This window comes from Geotrypetes seraphini, chromosome 4 (assembly GCF_902459505.1).
Source record: "Geotrypetes seraphini chromosome 4, aGeoSer1.1, whole genome shotgun sequence".
NCBI classification, from domain to species: domain Eukaryota; kingdom Metazoa; phylum Chordata; class Amphibia; order Gymnophiona; family Dermophiidae; genus Geotrypetes; species Geotrypetes seraphini.
In genome coordinates, this window is record NC_047087.1 from 17206615 (window position 1) to 17225547 (window position 18933).

The window sequence follows — 18933 nt, forward strand, 5'->3', positions numbered from 1 at the left end:
GGTAGTCTTCTTACGTCATTTCCGGGTAATCGGGGATTAATGAAGGGGGTGCCGATATAGAAGTATAGTGGTATATATAGAGCACCTAGCGGGACACAATCTCAGCGTGCTCTCTTTTTGATGGTTTCCCAGTTGCAGAAAGCCTAACAGGTATATGAGTTTTGATTGAATTGTTACAACCGTAATGTTCGGTTTAGTTGATAGTATTGATTCAGGTTAGAATACATTTTGTTTTAGCTAGGTTTTAATAATAAATTTTGTTTTTAACAGGGACCCCTCCTGACAAAGGACCCGAAACTCGAGTCGGGGGGCCAGGCTTAGTAATTGAGTATTTTAGTAGTCACGTTCGTTTAACAACAGCACTTTACTTTTCAACGCACTTTATTCTCAACAGCACTGGAGGTTTACAAGCATGCCACCTAATCCAGCTCAGTCAATTTGAAGATAAGTGAATTTTTCTTACAGTTTACACTGTTTAAAGTGTTTAAAGAATGTTTTAGGTTGGCATAGGGACAATGAAGTGATATGATGGTCCCTAATATACCCCAGTTTGGTGAGATCACTGAATCAAAGGGTATGGTCTGAGCACTTCATATTTAATATATTTATTGAATTCTATAGCTGTGATTAGTATGATTAATGGTCCCAAATCTTCTAAAAATTCTGTCTTGTCACCACTATATCAGCAGACAAATCCAGCCCAAGTAGGTTATGACTATCTACCAGCAGGTGGAGATAGAGAACACTAAACTGCATACTGTGATAGCAGGATGGCATGTCTCCTGACTAGTCAATATTCTCTGTCTTCAGCAGATGGATATATGGTCTCTCTCCCGAGCTCCTGGCTTGGTCTGTTAATCAGCTCCTGTTTTAGGTGGCCTCATTCAGAAGAACCTAGGGGGTGTAGGCTTGCTGGGTGCCTACTCTGGGTTTAGGGTTGCTGGGTGACTACTTTGGCTAGTAGTGCCAGGTCCCTACTCGCCTCCCCCTTCTGCAATTTCTCTCTTTACTCCCTCCTCACTCCCCCCTTTTCCCCCCCCCAAAAAACAACACATTTCAGGAGTGCAGGAGAATTTTAAAAAGCATACACAGAGATATCCCACGAGGAGCAGTTTCAAGAACAAGGCAGTTCCTCTGTCGGAGCCTTGAGGGGGAAGGTTTCAGTGCTCCTGCTTCAGTCACAGCAATGGTGTCAGCTAAACACACCTCTACAGTGAGTACCGCTTTAAATTTGCCCATTTTCTGGGTCGACCTGCTACCACATGAAGCCTTCTCTATGGCAACTGATTTAGTCAAGCTGTTACTGCTGTGGGAAGAGTGAGCAGCATCATGGCCTTTTCTCTTTTTCTGTCTTGTTGAATTCCATTATTATAAAAACCAGCTTTGTCCATGATCCAGCCCTGGCACTCCCAGTTTTCTCTCTTTTCAAATGTAAACACCCCCTGCAGTTTTACTTCCCAGTAAGCTTCTTCCTAAGATGTCTCTCTCTGCCCCCCTGGCAGGTTTAGTTCCTAGTTTTCTCTACCTCTTCTTCAGGATAAAAACCATCTCTGAACCGCCCTCCACCCCAATACAGACACCCATAGCTCTTTTTGTCACACCCCTCCATAGCACAGATACTTCTTTAAAATACCCCTTCCCCACCCCAGCATACACATCTCTAAAGTTTGCTCACAAGCTCCCTCCTCCTATCTGGAAAGAGGAAATGGAATGTGTTTACCTCAGTTTCAAACTCAGCTTGTAAGCCCTCTAGGGACAAGAAAATAACTACTGTTTCCACATATAACGCACCTTGAACTACAACTGAAAAAGATGCAAGTTAAAACTAAAACAGATGTTGCTGAGAAGTGTGATTTTTGAAATGATCATGGAGCAGCTGAAAGGCTTTAAATGTGCTTAACACTTTGCAAGCAGGAACAAAACATAAGAACATAAAAAGTGCCTCTACTGGGTCAGACCAGAGGTCCATCATGCCCAGCAGTCCGCTCACGCGGGGGCCCACCAGGTCCAGAACCTGTATAGTAACCCTCTATCTATACCCTTCTATCCCCTTTTCCTTCAGAAAATTGTCCAAACCCTTCTTGAACTCCAATACCATACCTTGTCCTATCACGCCCTCTGGAAGCGCATTCCAGGTGTCCACCACCCGTTGGGTGAAGAAGAACTTCCTAGCATTGGTTCTGAATCTGTCCCCTCTTAATTTTTCCGCTAGTTTAGATATAAGGTTAAAAGCTGGAGGGTATAGAACAGTGACCTTTGCTAAGTTTTATGTTAAGGCCACTCTGGATCCAAATGAGATGAAGAGATTCTGCCAAATATCTTGTCATGTACTGCTGTGATACTGTTGACCAGTGTGTGTGTGAATGGCATCCATCCCCACCAGCCTGCCTTCAAACTGTGAGCGTTGACAAATTTTCTCTGTCTATTGAGAAATGCCTTGGCCTTCAAGCATTTGGCTTCTCATCCGCTTCCCCTTTTCTGTTGTTAGCTTGAGTAGAGAGGCAGAAGTTACAGTCTTGTGAAAAAATTATGACACCCCATGAAGTATTCAGTTCTTTCTTAAGAAATGTTCACATATCAAATCTTTTTTTTATTTATCTCTGGAAAATAAAGTGATGTAATTGCAAGTATGCAAAAAATGTTTTCCTTGATTTACTCATGCAACAAAAGATATCCATAAAAATGTGTATCCTAACTGATCAGTAAATTAGGACACCCTAATAACTAGTGTTACCCCCTTTCACTGAAATAACTGCAGTGAGATGCTTCTTGTAGCCATCTACCTGTCTGACATCAGTCTCAGGAAAGTTTGGCCTACTCCTTCAATGCATAATTCTTTTAGCTGTGAGATGTTTGAGGGGTTTCTTGCATGTAAAGCCCATTTCAAATCACTTCACAGCATCTCAATGGTATTATGATCAGGGCTTTGACTCAGCTACTAGGACTCTCCATTTCTTAGTGGTGAATTTACTGGCATGTTTTGGGTCGTTGTGTTGCAGGGTCCAGTTCCACTTCAGCTTTAATTTTCTTACAGATGGTCTCACATGTTCCTCAAACACCTTTTGACACATGGTAGAATTTATGGTGGATTCTATGATGGTGAGCTGGCCAAGTCCTGCTGCATCAAAGCATCCCCAAATCTTGACACTTCCACCTCCATGCTTCACAATTGGTATGAGATTATTTTCCTGAAATGCTGTATTCGGTGTTCGCATGTCCTCTTTTCTGGTGTCCACATAATTCAGTTTTAGCCTTATCTATCCATAGAACACTATTCCAGAAGTCCTGGTGTTTGTCTACGTTCTCTCTGGCAAACTTCAGTCTGGCCTTGATGTTTCTCTTAGAGAGCAAAGGTTTCCTCCTTGCACACTTCCCATGTTAAATTTGCGCAGTCACTTTCTGATTGTAGAGGCATTCACTTTCACATCAACAGTAGCAAGAGCCTGCTGTAGGTCCTGTGATGACATTTTAGGGTTTTTGGAGATTGATAAAAGGTATGGAAAACCTTTCATATGCTGAAAGATTAGAGAAACTGGGACTCTTTTTCCTAGAAAAGCGGAGACTTAGAGGGGACATGATAGAGACTTACAAGATCATTATATTACATTACATTAGTGATTTCTATTCCGTTTGTGCCTTGCGATTCTAAGCGGATTATAAATTAGTAGTCTGGACATTTCCAGGAGCGTTACAGTACAAAGAATCATGTATATAGCAAGTTACAATTGTTAGTCTGATCAATTCCAGGAGAATTACAAAGCAAAGAGTAAGTATATAATAGGTTACTGTGATGAATAATAATACAATCGGGATATAGTAGTGAGTTGTACAATGTTGAAGGTGTTGCTGTGGTGGTGGTGGTGGTGGTCATGAAGGGCATAGAGAAAGTGGAGAGGGACAGATTCTTCAAACTTTCGAAAACTACAAGAACGAGAGGGCATTCGGAAAAGTTAAGAGGAGACAGATTCAGAACCAATGCTAGGAAGTTCTTCTTTATCCAGAGGGTGGTGGACACCTGGGATGCGCTTCCAGAGGGTGTGATAGACAGAGTACGATATTGTGGTTCAAGAAGGGATTAGACAATTGCCTGAAGGAAAAGGGGATAGAAGGGTATAGATAGAGGATTACTATACAGGTCCTGGACCTGATGGGCCACCGCGTGAGTGGACTGCTGGGCATGATGAACCTCTGGTCTGCCCCAGCAGAGGCATTGCTTATGTTCTTTTAGCATTTTGCAGACTGCTCTGGGGGTCAACTTACTTGGATGGCCAGATCTGGGCATGTTGGCAGTTGTTTGGAAAATCCTCCATTGTACACTATTTTAAAGATTGTGGAATGGCTAATGTCAAATTCTTTCGAGATCTTTTTAAATCCCTTACCAGACTTATAAGCTACTACAATCTTGTTTCTGAAGGCCTCAGACAGCTCTTTTGATCTCACCATGGTGTTCACTCTCACCGCAGCAGTCATGAGCACACCAAACTAAATGTCTGAGGTTTAAGTAGGGCAAACCTTCTTCAAAATGCTAAGTAACGATGTTCTAATCATGTGCACCTGATGTGATACACCTGTGTGTAATTTGAGCCACTTTAAGTGGGAGGATATGTGGGTGGGGGTCCTAATTTATATCTTAAGTTAGAATTCAAATTTTTGTGGATATCTTTTGTTTCATGAGTAAATCAAGGAAAAACTTTGTTGTTTACCTGCAATTACATCACTTTCTTTTCCAAAGTTAAATTTAAAAAATAGATTTGACATTGATACGTGAACATTTCTCAAGAAAGAACTGAATATTTCATGGGGTGTCCTAATTTTTTCACATGACTGTAGCAGAATAAAATCAGAAAGATGGGAGCTACCCTGGAGTTCTTCAGGGGCTGCTTCAGGTCTTGCTTTGAAAACACTGGTATAGAAGGTATTGGAAGAGAAATAAAATACCGAGATTTCTGAAAGGATCTGATAAGAGTGTTGTGTAGAAAACTGGTTGAAAGTGGGATTCCTTTCATTTTGAAAGGTACACACTGTTCTCCTGCTCTACAGCTTCTCCCATAATCTGCATTCAGAAGTTGAGGTTGACATGGGGGGAGGGGAATTGGTGTCTGTCACAACCCCAGAATGGGTCATCGCCTGGGCTGAAGCTAAAATGGTTAGGAATAAGTCAGTGCTCGTGAATCTTAGAAAGCAGAGAATGTCCTGCATTACTGTGTGAAATGAAGTGTGAAACTGGGATACACTTTAGTTGATTTATGGGCATGTTCATAAAGATATATAGAGAGAGTGCAAATGGGGTGTGAATGTCAGATTCTAAACTGCTGGAGAGTTATTTGTAAGAGGATGAGAAGACAAAGAAGGGCCATTATGCAGCTTTTGATTTGAAACAGTTCTGTCTTGATTTTACTTCCAGAACAGCACTGCTTGCAGGTTCCTGGTTTCCATAGGGGTTAGTAGAACACGGACTTTCCTTTATTTATACAAATTTAGCAATTTTAATATCAAGTTTCAAGTTTATTGGCTTTTAATATACCGATCATCAACAAGTATCTGGCCGGTTTACAATAAAAATTTGAAAGGAAAAAATAAATAAATAAATATAAAATAATGAAAGTGCACACTGAGACATTAACTAGACAGACTTTGAAGGTGAGGGAGAATGGGAAGGATGGGGGGAAAGTTACATGTTAAAAGAAGAAAGGAGAGAGAGGGAAGAGGGTAAAACAAATAGGGTGGGATCGCTTTATAAAAGCGGTTGGTTGAATATAAAAAGAAGAAAAAGACGAAGAAAGGGGAGAAAAAAAATATATATATATATATATGTAAGGGAAAATCTAAATACAGGAAAAGGCATCGCTAAATAAGAAGGTCTTCAAGCTTATCTTAAATTTGTCAAGTTGATTTTCGGATCGGAGTAGCTGTGGCAGAGCATTCCACAAGGTTGGAGCTACTACTGCGAAGTTTATTTTCCTAGTGTACCAGATGATACCAAGAAAAAAAGGATTCTTACACAAAATTTTACAATGATTATACATATAAAATAAAATTCCTTTTCAAGTCCACAAATCTAGGGAGACATGCTACATATCAACTAACAAAAGTACAAAGAAAACTAAGAATTGGTTCTTGATTCAAAAGAATCTAGACCATTCACTATTATTGGAACTCATTCATCCTCCAACATTCTCAGTAGTGAAACTTTTAAACAACAAACCTCATTTCTGTTCTCGAGCTATTAAAAATTGTTGTAATTGAATAGGATCCCAAAATACATATTCAATGTCCTGTAATTTAACAATGTACTGGGTTGTTATGACAAACTAAAACAACAAGTTTGATCGAAATACCTCAGCCCCACCACTCCACCGCAATAATAATCTTTTCTAAAGCAAGAGATTTACGTGGTGCTTCATCATTGGTAAATCGTTTTTAGCGTTGTGGTTGTATTTAAATTAGTTTTTTATAAGTTTATCAATTCAATAAGTAGAAAGTTGTGAAGTGCATAAAATTGTATACTTAACGTCTATGCACAGCTAGACCTGGGAGTCCGACCCGACATGTTTCGCACTGGTTGTGCTGTCTCAAGGGTCTCCCGAGGAAGCCGCAGTCATCCGACTGACACTACACTTGTGAGTCGGATGACTGCGGCTTCCTCGGGAGACCCTTGAGACAGCACAACCAGTGCAAAACATGTCGGGTCGGACTCCCAGGTCTAGCTGTGCATAGACGTTAAGTATACAATTTTATGCACTTCACAACTTTCTACTTATTGAATTGATAAACTTATAAAAAACTAATTTAAATACAACCACAGCGCTAAAAACGATTTACCAATGATGAAGCACCACGTAAATCTCTCGCTTTAGAAAAGATTATTATTGCGGTGGAGTGGTGGGGCTGAGGTATTTCGATCAAACTTGTTGTTTTAGTTTGTCATAACAACCCAGTTACTGCATTTATATATGACTTATTAGAGTGGGTTGGATATAAATCTATATAAACTACTGGTTTCTAGTAAGGCCTGTAATTTAACAAGACATTTACATGGAAATTTTAGATAAAATGATGCCTCAAGAGCTAAAACTCTTGTTCTTAACTTCAAAAATTCTTTCCTTCTTAGTTGTGTAGCTCTTGAAACATCAGGAAAAATTCTAACTAAATCTCCACAGAATTTTGTCAACCTATTTTTAAAGTAAAGTTTCATTATAAGCATTTTATCTATCTCACTCATGCATGTTATTACCAGAGTGGACCTACTTTGGATCACATCCCGACTATCTTCCAAAAACTCTGTCAAATTTATTTCATTTGTGATGGTCCACCTCCTGGTCGGATTGTAATTTCTTTTGCGGAATGTAATAATAGTTATTAATTGGGAAATTTTCTGCATTGGGTAATCCCAGTATTTCTTTAAAAAAAATTCCTTAACAAAAAAATTTCAGGAGATAATAAGTGAGTCACTGGGAAATTAACCAAGCGGAGATTCCTCACTCTATTCATATTTTCCAACATTTCCATTTTAGAATGTAACACTGTAGAATCCTTAACAGCAGATACTGATTCGGCTTGCAATGTATTACTTTGAGTTTCTACCACAGTTAATCTTTTATCCAAACATCTTAAATTAGAATCCACATTCTCAAACTTTTGAGACACAGACTGTGAAAAATCCAATGTTTGTTTCATTGATTCTCTGAGAAACCCTTCAACTCTAGAAATACCTAACCACAAATCTTTAAGGGTAATATCTTGTTTTTCTACTGCTAGTGGTTGATCCTCTATTACACTTGAAAATTCAAGTGGTTTAGGTATATCAGTAAAAGATAATTTACTTATTTGCGTAGAGGGTACCACATATTCAGTAGAAATAGCGGGGGTAATCTTCCTGCTATCACTAGATACTGGGTGAAGGGGGGGGTCCTTTCGAGGGGACTCATTGATGCACCCGACATGGGAGAGTTCATATCAAGTAAAGATTGTGGTGGATTATCTGTAAAAAAAATCAAATGCCTCTCCATAGGCCCAGAAACAGCAGGTGTTGAACTCTTAGGCTTAATTTTCCTTTTTCCCATGATAGAACAAATTAAAGTTATACAACCTGACTTCCCGTTCCCCGGCTCCTTGTTGCTCCAAGGGGCAGGACCTGCCCCTTAGGGCACACCCCTTCGTCCACGCCCTGCGGCCGCAACCGCGGCAACGGTGTTGAACTTAAGGAAAATTAGATCAAGAGGGAGACGGACACAATGACGTCAGAGGTCCGTCTCCTGCAGTGCCTGCCCAGTTCAGCGCCGAGCCCTGCCGCTGCTGCGGGGGACACAGGACAGTGAGTGAAGATCACCTCCAACTTTCCAGGAAGGAAACAGGCAGCTCCCCACGGACTTTCCAAATGTCTGCTCGCATTGGATGAGAATTATTTCTAGTCACATTATATTATATGACCCAAGTGGTGAGAGGCCCCAATATTTTTTCTGTTTTCTAGATTTCTTGGGAAATATGTTCATCACATCTTTCATAAATAATAAGTCAAGCCCCCCCCCCCCTTTTTTTGTTATTAAGAGTATCACATTGCAGAACATGGCATGCTATGTCAGGGCTCTACACTACAATAATTTGGATTTATTTCTTTCAAAGTGCACCGCAAAATGTACCTTTTTAATTTAGACATATATTTGTGTATAGGTGTGTGACTATAAAACTTACACCTTGTACAGGTAATTTAATTTTATCCTGCTATTAAATTACTGTGATCTAGTATCAAACCAAATATAAAATGTCAGTCATAATAAGCTCAGTTCACCAACAGTGCAGTTGCGAAAGCGTACGACTAGCGTTTATGGAACCATCGTGTACAATATCTGTGTTTTTACACCATCAAAAGTTCTTCAGTCGGACACAAGTACCAGAATCTGAAGCTGGCAAAGATAAGTTTCTGAATAATCATAAAACTGAAGGGCATAAATTGAGGAAGACTTGGGATAATGTTAGGAAATTCTTTTTCACGGAGAGGGTGGTGGATGCCTAGAATGCCTTCCCAAGGGAAGTGGTAGAGGAAAAAATGGTGATGGAATTAAAAAAGGCGTGGGATAAACACAGAGGATCTCTAATTAGAAAATGAATGGTATAAATTTAAAGAACTAAGGTCGGTACTTGGCAGACTTGCACGGTAACATAGTAACATAGTAGATGACGGCAGATAAAGACCCGAATGGTCCATCCAGTCTGCCCAACCTGATTCAATTTAAATTTTTTTTTTATTTTTTTTTTTTTTCTTCTTAGCTATTTCTGGGCAAGAATCCAAAGCTCTACCCGGTACCGTGCTTGCGTTCCAACTGCCAAAATCTCGGTTAAGACTTACTCCAGCCCATCTACACCCTCCCAGCCATTGAAGCCCTCCCCTGCCCATCCTCCACCAAACGGCCATACACAGACACAGACCGTGCAAGTCTGCCCAGTAACTGACCTAGTTCAATATTTAATATTATTTTCTGATTCTAAATCTTATGTGTTCATCCCACGCTTCTTTGAACTCAGTCACCGTTTTCCTCTCCACCACCTCTCTTGGGAGCGCATTCCAGGCATCCACCACCCTCTCCATAAAGTAGAATTTCCTAACATTGCCCCTGAATCTACCACCCCTCAACCTCAAATTATGTCCTTTGGTTTTACCATTTTCCTTTCTCTGGAAAAGATTTTGTTCTACATTAATACCCTTCAAGTATTTGAACGTCTGAATCATATCTCCCCTGTCTCTCCTTTCCTCTAGGGTATACATATTCAGGGCTTCCAGTCTCTCCTCATACGTCTTCTGGCGCAAGCCTCCTATCATTTTCGTCGCCCTCTCTGGACCGCCTCAAGTCTTCTTACGTCTTTCGCCAGATACGGTCTCCAAAACTGAACACAATACTCCAAGTGGGGCCTCACCAATGACCTGTACAGGGGCATCAACACCTTCTTCCTTCTACTGACTACGCCTCTCTTTATACAGCCCAGAATCCTTCTGGCAGCAGCCACTGCCTTGTCACACTGTTTTTTCGCCTTTAGATCTTCGGACACTATCACCCCAATGTCTCTCTCCCCGTCCGTGCATATCAGCTTCTCTCCTCCCAGCATATACGGTTATTAATCCCCAAATGCATTACTCTGTCACATATGTGGTGATTCGGTATAAAATGGGGAGGGCATCATTGGGAACTCCAGCATGAGGGTGTTACTGGCCAGACATTACAATAGGTATCCTGCAAATAATGGGATATTGGATAGGCTGAAGTGAGCTTGGACGGCAACTCTAGCATTTGGAACCTAGGACAGTACCAGGTGGACTTTATGGTCTATTGCTTAGAAATATCAAAGAAAAAAGACAATTTAATCATGAATTTATAATGTTTATAACTAACGGGCAGACTGCATGGACTGTTCAGGTCTTTATCTACTGTCATTTACTAAGTTATTATGCAATTCTTATATTACTATGTATAAAATGGTATTTGTGCCCAATTGAAGGACTTTTGATGGTATTTGTATGAGTAAAAACATACACAGTGATTCATGTTGGGAGCAATTACGTTGGCCTTGCAGTTGTTGACTGCACTGTTGGTGAATTGAGCACATCGTCACTTTAACATTTTAAATTTGGTTTGATACAAGATCTGTTATTTAATATCATTATGAATTACCTGTACAGTTTTATACTATATAATAGGTATAGGATTATGCATGAAATTCTATCATTTGGAGATGTGTATATGACTATACATACACATGTACAATATGGGGCTTGTAAATGAAATGTAAACACGTCTAAAAACCCACCCAAGTCAGTACTTGGACGACCTAAAAGACAGGTCGTCCAAGTGCTGATAATCAAACCTATTTTTTTAGACATATCAAGGGAATTTTAGGCCTCTGAATGCCGCTGTGAGCCCAGAGCTAAAAGGGGCGTATCTGAAGGAGTGGTTAGGATGGGATGTAGGCTGACCTAGACTTAGTCGGCCTGCAGAGATAATTGAAGGTTTTACGAGACATCCTGGACGGAACTTATACATTCTGACTTAGATGATGTCCAAAAGGTATCCAAAGTGACCAGATAACCACTGCAGAGACAAAGTAAAGACCCACACACCCTCCCAGTGTTCACTGACCCCCTCACAGCCCCCGCAAAGATCGGAATAAAAATATACATACCTATCTCCAGAACATCAACACCTAGTATAGGAAAGCCTAGTAGAGCTACACTCAGGTCTCTTAAATAGCCTGGGGGGTGGGCTAGTGAACTATAGAAAGGAGGACCCAGGCCCATAATCCACTCTAACCACTACATTTATGGTAGAACATATGCGCCCACCAAAACCACCCACACCCTACTCTACTGCTAAATAGGTGCCACCTGCAGCTATAAGGGCTATTGGGGTTGTAGACAGGTGGGTATAGTGGGTTTTCTGGGTGTTCACCATAACCTATAAGGGAGTTCTGGTGAGATGTTTATGTAGCACCCTTTTTGTGATGTTCACAGCAGTGCCCTGTAAGGTGCCCCACTGCTCTGTTGCCATGTCTGGGTGGCCAGTCCATCACAATGCTGGCTCCTCCCATGTCCAAAAGGTCTTGTTCTGGACGTTTGGGACTTGGATGAATTTTTGGTCGAGAATCTGGTATAAAGATAGACGTAGTGGCGTTCTGGACGATCAAATGACTGGATGTCCAGATAGACAATTTTCTTTAAAAAAAATTTTTTTTAGAGGTACTTTTTGAGAATGGACATTTTCCCTCTGCCAACTTTGGGCGACTAGCACCCTACGTCCAAATTGGACTTAGACATATGTTTTGATTATGCGCCTCCACATGTATATATAGATACATATCGATATGAAGCCTTATTTTACACAAATTGTAGAGGTGGGAATCAAGTAGTCCAGGTGAGAATATACTCGATTCTGGTTTGTTTTGAAAGAATACATGCAGGAGTTGCACCTGTATTTGCTGGCCCATGCAGCAGGAATAGCCATTTTACAAAACTACGCACACACAAAAATAAATGCACCGTGTGGACTGCTGCCTTCCATGTGAAGCTGTGACTCTTATATGTGGAAGTGGGGATTTCACAGCTTCCATATCTAAATATTGTTGCCCCATTTTCAAACCTATATGGTACAGTAAGTGCTGCCAATTAAGTGGTTTCATTTTGGAGAAGGGCAAAAACTACATGAGATGAAGGAGAATGACCGATTCCCTTAATCCCTCATGTGAAGCCCTTACTGAAATCTGCACTTTGTAGAAAGCTGTTGAGTAAGTATAAAAGCTGATTTGAAACTTTATTCTCATATGCATGTGAATTGGGGGATACGTGTCAATTTTATTCCCTCTCAAGCTCTACTTAAAACATGGCTTATTGAAATTTCTAAATAGTGTAGATTTTCACATGTAAATAGTGGCTTTCTGTATGAATATGCAATATACTGTATACATGTACATCAGCTGCAGATGAATTCAGAGACAAGTGGGTTCTGTTCATCCACCAGCAGGTGGAGATAGAAAGCACCAAGTTGAATGCTGTCATATATATGATGTTATACTTACTGGTAAGCAAGTATTCTTTATCGCCAGAGGTGGATGGATGATCTCTCTCTCTGCTCCTGCTTTCATCTCTGCTCAGTGTGCCCACCAAAGCTTCTGTTTTAACTTGGCTATTTCAGTTTGATTGAGGGGATTAGACTTCCTGGATGCCTATCTTAAGGTATAACTGGTGGTGCCAGTTCACTACCAGTCTCTGGTGCCCCCTTTTGTATTTGCCCTGCATTCCTTCTCCCTTCTCATATTTAAAAAAAAAAAAAAAAAAAGGAGGGAGACGAGATCGCCTAAACCTAGAGGAAGTGATGGGGATGGGAGATATGGCACAGCAAAGAGAACTACTATTGCTATCTGCCAGCCAATTCTAACAAGGATGAGTGAGTACTGTATGTTTCTGTCCTCATGGCCTGTTGGTCCGTGTTATTTTCCCTGCATCCCTTAGATATAGAGTGCATTTTCTTTGAATGGTACAGTCAGATTCATTGCTGCATGAGTAAACAGGCAGATAGACAAGGGTGACCCGGTCGACATTCTATATCTGGATTTTCATAAGGCGTTCAACAAGGTTCCGTATGAACGACTACTTCGGAAAATTGCGAGCCATGGAATCGAGGGTGAAATAATCACGTGGATTAAAAACTGGCTGGAGGATAGGAAACAGAGAGTGGGGGTAAATGGACAATACTTGGACTAGAAGAGTGTCACTGGTGGGGTGCCGCAGAGCTCGGTGCTTGGATCCATGCTCTTCAACACCTTTATAAACGATCTGGACATTGGTACGACGAGTAAGGTGATTAAATTTGCGGACGATACAAAGTTATTCAGAGTAGTGAAGACACGGAGGGATTGCGAAGATCTGCTACGTGACATAATCAAGCTCGAGAAATGGGCATCGACACGGCAAATGAGGTTCAACGTGAATAAGTGTAAAGTGATGTATGTCGGTAACAAAAATCTCATGCATGATTACAGGATGTCCAGGGCGGTACTTGGAGAGACCTCCCAGGAAAGAGACTTGGGAGTTCTGATCGACAAGTTGATGAAGCTGCTGTGTAATGTGTGGCGGCAGCGAAAAGGCTGAACAGAATGCTAGGAATGATTAAGAAGGGGATTACGAACAGATCGGAGAAGGTTATCATGCTGCATGCTCCATGGTGCGCCCTCACCTGGAGTACTGCATCCAGCACTGGTCGCCGTACATGAAGAAGGACATGGTACTACTCGAAAAGGTCCAGAGAAGAGCGACTAAAATGGTTAAGGGGCTGGAAGAGTTGCCGTACAGTGAGAGATTGGAGAAACTGGGCCTCTTCTCCCTTGAAAAGAGGAGATTGAAAGGGGACATGATCAAAACATTCAAAATACTGAAGGGAATAGACTTAGTAGATAAAGACAGGTTGTTCACCCTCTCCAAGGTAGGGAGAACGAGAGGGCACTCTCTAAAGTTAAAAGGGGATAGATTCCGTACAAACTTAAGGAAGTTCTTCACCCAGAGAGTGGTAGAAAACTGGAACGCTCTTCCGGAGTCTGTTATAGGGGAAAAAACCCTTCAGGAATTCAAGACAAAGTTGGCCAAGTTCCTGCTAAACCGGAACGTACGCAGGTGAGGCTGGACTCATTTACAGTACTGGTCTTTGACCAAAGGGCCGCCATGTGAGTGGACTGCTGGGCACAATGGACCACTGGTCTGTCCCAGCAGCAGCAGTTCTTATGCTATGTACTTATGTGCAGTAGAACTCTGCTTAGCTGTATTGCATGCTTCCTTCTCTGTGCACTGAGGATGGCACTGCCTACTGGGGCTGCAGGTCTCTCTGCCTGGCCGTAGAACTCATTTGCTTCTGGATGTGTAGCACCTTCCCACATCTAGAGTGGGTGCAGGGCTCCTTTGAGCTTCTCTCCATTTCGGATGTAGAGAGTGGTGCCTCCTGTCTGTTCAACATGTACCTGTTTCTGAAGGTAAAGCTGGGTGTTCCTCACCAGTCACGTGTGGAATGGCCTGTAGCAGTAGAGTGAGGCTTCTCTTGATTTGTTATCCATTCTTCTGCCTCTAGATATTCAGCTTGAATCTGACTATGATACATGGGTTCTTCTCTGGTTATAGGGATTAGCTGTAAAGCATGATTCCCTCTCTGGATGCTAGGGTAATCTCCTCCTGCCTGGATGGCATATCCCATCTCTAGAGCCTCAGTGTGACCTCCACCAGCCTATGCAGAATGGTTCTATCTCTGGTTGCGAGGACAGCCCTGCTGCCTACTTGGCATGATGCCTGCGCTGGATTAGGAGCACAATTCCACCAACCTGTTTGGACTCAGCTTCAACTGTCTTCTTGTAAGGGGTCATCTGCAAAGGTAGAGTGCAGCTCCAAATGTCTGTTTGACACGGCTCCATCTCTGTATGTAGAACATGGCGGCTTCTGGCCATGACTCCATCACTGGATGTGGAGCATGGCACCTCTTGTCTCCTGGCTGTGGCTCCATCTCTGAATGTAGATTGTGACTCCACCTGTCTGCTTACCATGGCCCCTATCTGAATGTAGTTTGGGGCTCCTCATGCCTATTTGGAACTGCTCCATCTGTGGAGATAGAGTGCAGAGCATTCAGTATGTTTGCCATGGCTCCATCTCTGGATGTGGAGTGTGGCTCTGCCTGCCTCCTTGGCTCAGCTCCATCTCTGGAGGTAGAGTGTGGCGCCTCATGTTTACTGACTGCGACTCCATCTTTGCATGTAGGGTGTGGCTCCACCTGTCTGCTTGACATAGTTCCACGCATGGATATAGAGCCAGGCTCCTGTTAGGCATGGCTCCACCTCTGGAAGTTTCAGGCGACTGTACACAGCCCCATTTCTGGGGTCTAGTGTAACGTCTGGAGGTTAGGTACTGCCCTGCTCCCAGGCACATATTTTTTATTGGCTGCTACGCAAGAAACCACCTTGGCTGTTGAGTGCAAATATGTAGCACAGCTCCTTCCCTAGGGGGGCTTGTGTGCCCTCATGCCCGATGGCTCCCTCTGTTTTTGGCTCAGCTCACCATTAGCGTGTCAAAGGGCACTCTCTTCTCTCCTCGGAGTACTCTGGTTCAGTTTATTCAACTCCAATATGGGGTAGGCTTATCCTAACAGTCTAGTTTCTTTCCACTGAATAAAATGGATCTCAGTCTTTGGAGGCTTGGTGCACAACTTCTAGTCATTCCTTCGGTGGAACACCGGGTTCTGTTTCGGTCCTGCCCTACTGAAGACAGTTTTGTTACATTCCACTTGTCCCTGGATTCATCTGCTGCAGATGACAAGGAAGGAAAAATTATGCATCATACCTGATAATTTTCTTTTCTCTAGTCACAGCAGATGAATCCAGAGTCCTGCCCTTTTTTTGTTACTTGCTGTTCCTTTATGTCCCTGCTTTGCTTTGTACGATTCGTGGTCTGTGTGGTGTGGGCTTGATTTTGGGCTATGTAGTGTGAAAATGTGAGGAGAGAGTTCTTGATAGGTTGATAGGCCTCTTCAGCTGATCTTACTTTGTTGTACTGGCTTACCAGTGAGCATACCATCCTATATAAGATAGAGCTCAACTTGGTGGTCTCTATCTCCACCTGCTGGTGGATGGACACAATCCACTTGTCTCAGGATTCATCTGCTATGACTAAAGGAAGGAAAATGATCAGGTATGATAAACATAATTTTTGTGAATAGGGTATCTAATATATATTTCTGGTGCTCAGACATTCCAAGAAGTGGAAGGATGAGGAAAGAGTGAGGTTAAAATGGTGTTGGTATGAAGACAGACATTATGGTCTATGGTCTAATGCTTTCATACGTACTGCACACCAGCCACCTAAAGTGATATGGCCTCAGTGATTCAGCACATTCTGAGAGATTAGATGATGGATTGGAAATGTCTGGCTGCTGTTTTTCTGTATCTCTAGCTTAATTGTTTTGTTTATGATGTGAACTGTTTTAAATGGATTTATTCATAAACGAGTATAAAGTTTGATGAGGATCACGTTTAAGCACTCATCACCAATATAGAATTGCATGCATTAATCCATCGCAAAAGATTTTTCTTAAAGTGAAAAAAGTCATCTTCATTGTATTTTTTATTTGTTATTATAGGGGGCAGTACCAAAAGGAAATGCCACTAAGGAATACATGGAAAGTTTACAGTTAAAGCCAGGAGAAGTTATCTATAAATGTCCAAAGTGTTGCAGTATAAAACCAGAGCGTGCACACCATTGCAGGTAAGTACTGTCCATTTGTCAGTCGGCCCATGAGCAGGAAATGGCATGCCTTACTTTAATCATTCCATGTTGAAACTGCTCTTGTCTGAATGTTAGTGACATGTTTTTCCAGTGAAATATTTGAGTATCAGGACACTGTTTAAGCATATTTTTAAGCACTCTAAATGAAAGATGGAATTGCAGTAGAGTTTTGCTTGTTCCACTGACCTCTTCACTGGGACAAACTGAATGATGTTTCTATAACCAACACATTTTTGGCACCAGTCACTACTCACAAGTCATTTGAAATCCACACAATTCACTGCACGACTTATTGTATATTAATCATTTCATCACTCTAGCAGACATTCCATTTATTATATTATTGTTCATAGGACCCCTGAGGAAGACAGTTTTGACGAAACACGGACCGTGTTGGGTCCGTAGTTCCCAACGTTTTGAGTCCTAGATATTTCTTCATATGGATTATTGGATTGTATTTTTAATAAAGCCTGCATCTTGAACATCATCCTCTCCACAGCATTTTTTGTTCTTGTCGGACTTCTATTTCTGTGGAGCATCAAGGATCAACCTTTTCTTTGCGCTTCTGCAACCTGAAAGCAGAGTTTGTTGTACTTCCTTGTTTTGTTTGTAATGGTTTGAAATAGCCCTAGGGTCTTACCAGTAGTATAGTTATGTGCTAGAGCAAGCTTCCATTCTTAATCTAGGTCATTGGGAAAAATGTAAAATTCTGCCCACAATGTTTAAAAACTTCAGTCATAAAGATGCAGGAATTTGTTTTTTGGAATTAGGGTATAATTTCCCCAGAAGTACTGTAGTACACGTCATAGCTAGATATCTTTGATTTTTGTAATTTTACTTTATCAATCTGTGGATCCTGAGTAAAGCTTGAAGCTGCCATCAGTGCCAAATTCTTGCAGATACTAATACAGACAGTAAGGGAGGGTACGGCTGGGCAGATTGGATGGGCCATTCGGCTCTTTATCTGCCATCATTTACTATGTAGTAATGCAATGGTGTCTGTTGCTGCCAAAAGCAGCAGCAGTTAGAAGAAGTCCAAGCTGGTGGTAGCTCAATAAATGCCTCAATCTCCATGAATTGCTGAATAAAAATTCACAAAAGCTAGAAGTGACAGCCATATACTAACAGATTACTTAAGCCCAGATTCACTCAAGATAGTGATTCAATCGCTGTTGGCCGATTCCTGGCCAATTTTTAAAACAGTGATTGATTCACTATCTTTTTTGCATGCAAATAATTTGCACATGATGCATTAGGGCTGGGCCTAAGACCCTGATTGCAACGCTGGAGCCCGAGGAGCAGGAGGGACTGAGCACCCCTCTTGCTCCCAACTTTCAGGTACTGAGGGGGGGAGGTGTACCGGGCCGGTTCCGATGGCAGGAGGGAGTTGGCATCCCTCCTTCCATGTTCAGGGGGATTAGTTTTATGTAGTCATCGGGCGGGGAGCATCTGGTGGCAGGAGGGAGTTGGCATTCCTCCTGCCATATTTGCGTGGGCGGGGAGGGCAGCGTCAGGAGAAGCGTCTGGTGGTAGGAGGGAGTGGGCATCCCTGCTGCAATTTGTGGTTCGCGGGTGGGGGAGGCGGTGGTTTTTTGACAGGTCTGCCTGTTTTGTCTTTTTTTTTTTTTATGGGGCAGATATTTTGCGTGTATAACAAAAAATATCTGTGCCATGGAAAAAAAAAAAGACAGGCAGACCTGTCAAAAAACCAGCAGATCTGTCAGTAACAGTTACCAACAGGTCTGCAGCAGTCAGATTTTAGGATAGTAAAATCTCATGCAAAATAGCCAAGCAATTGTTAGTGAATCAATCTGGCTATTTTACATGGGATTTTACTAATTTGCATGGGTTGGATCAGATCAGATCGTTAAGTGGGCAGTGGGGCATTTAGTGAATCGGGTTGGGGAACGATCACAAAACCAGTAAAACTGGTTTTGTGATCGTTGGTATAGGATCAGAAGGTTTAGTGAATCTAGGCCTTAGTTTGTTAACTCTCTCTGGTTGGTTCCCCCCTCCCCCTCTCTTAAGAAATAAGCACACACAGAGACACTCGCACACTTTTCATGCTTAGCATGTCCATACCAGTCACCCCAACAAGCCAGCATATTTTCACCAGCCCCTTACCAGTCAGCCAT

At 41.9% G+C, this 18933-nt stretch overlaps 1 protein-coding gene across 4 annotated transcripts in view; it reads left to right on the plus strand.

Moving 5' to 3' along the window:
- The window catches only part of ZDHHC7 (zinc finger DHHC-type palmitoyltransferase 7), a 153026-nt gene that overhangs the window by 76958 nt on the left and 57135 nt on the right, over positions 1–18933 (plus strand). For all 4 annotated transcript variants that reach the window (XM_033942182.1, XM_033942185.1, XM_033942183.1 and 1 more), the window contains one exon: positions 16653–16777. In XM_033942182.1, coding sequence (XP_033798073.1) covers positions 16653–16777 — 125 coding nt within the window. The remainder of the gene's footprint in view (positions 1–16652; positions 16778–18933) is intronic.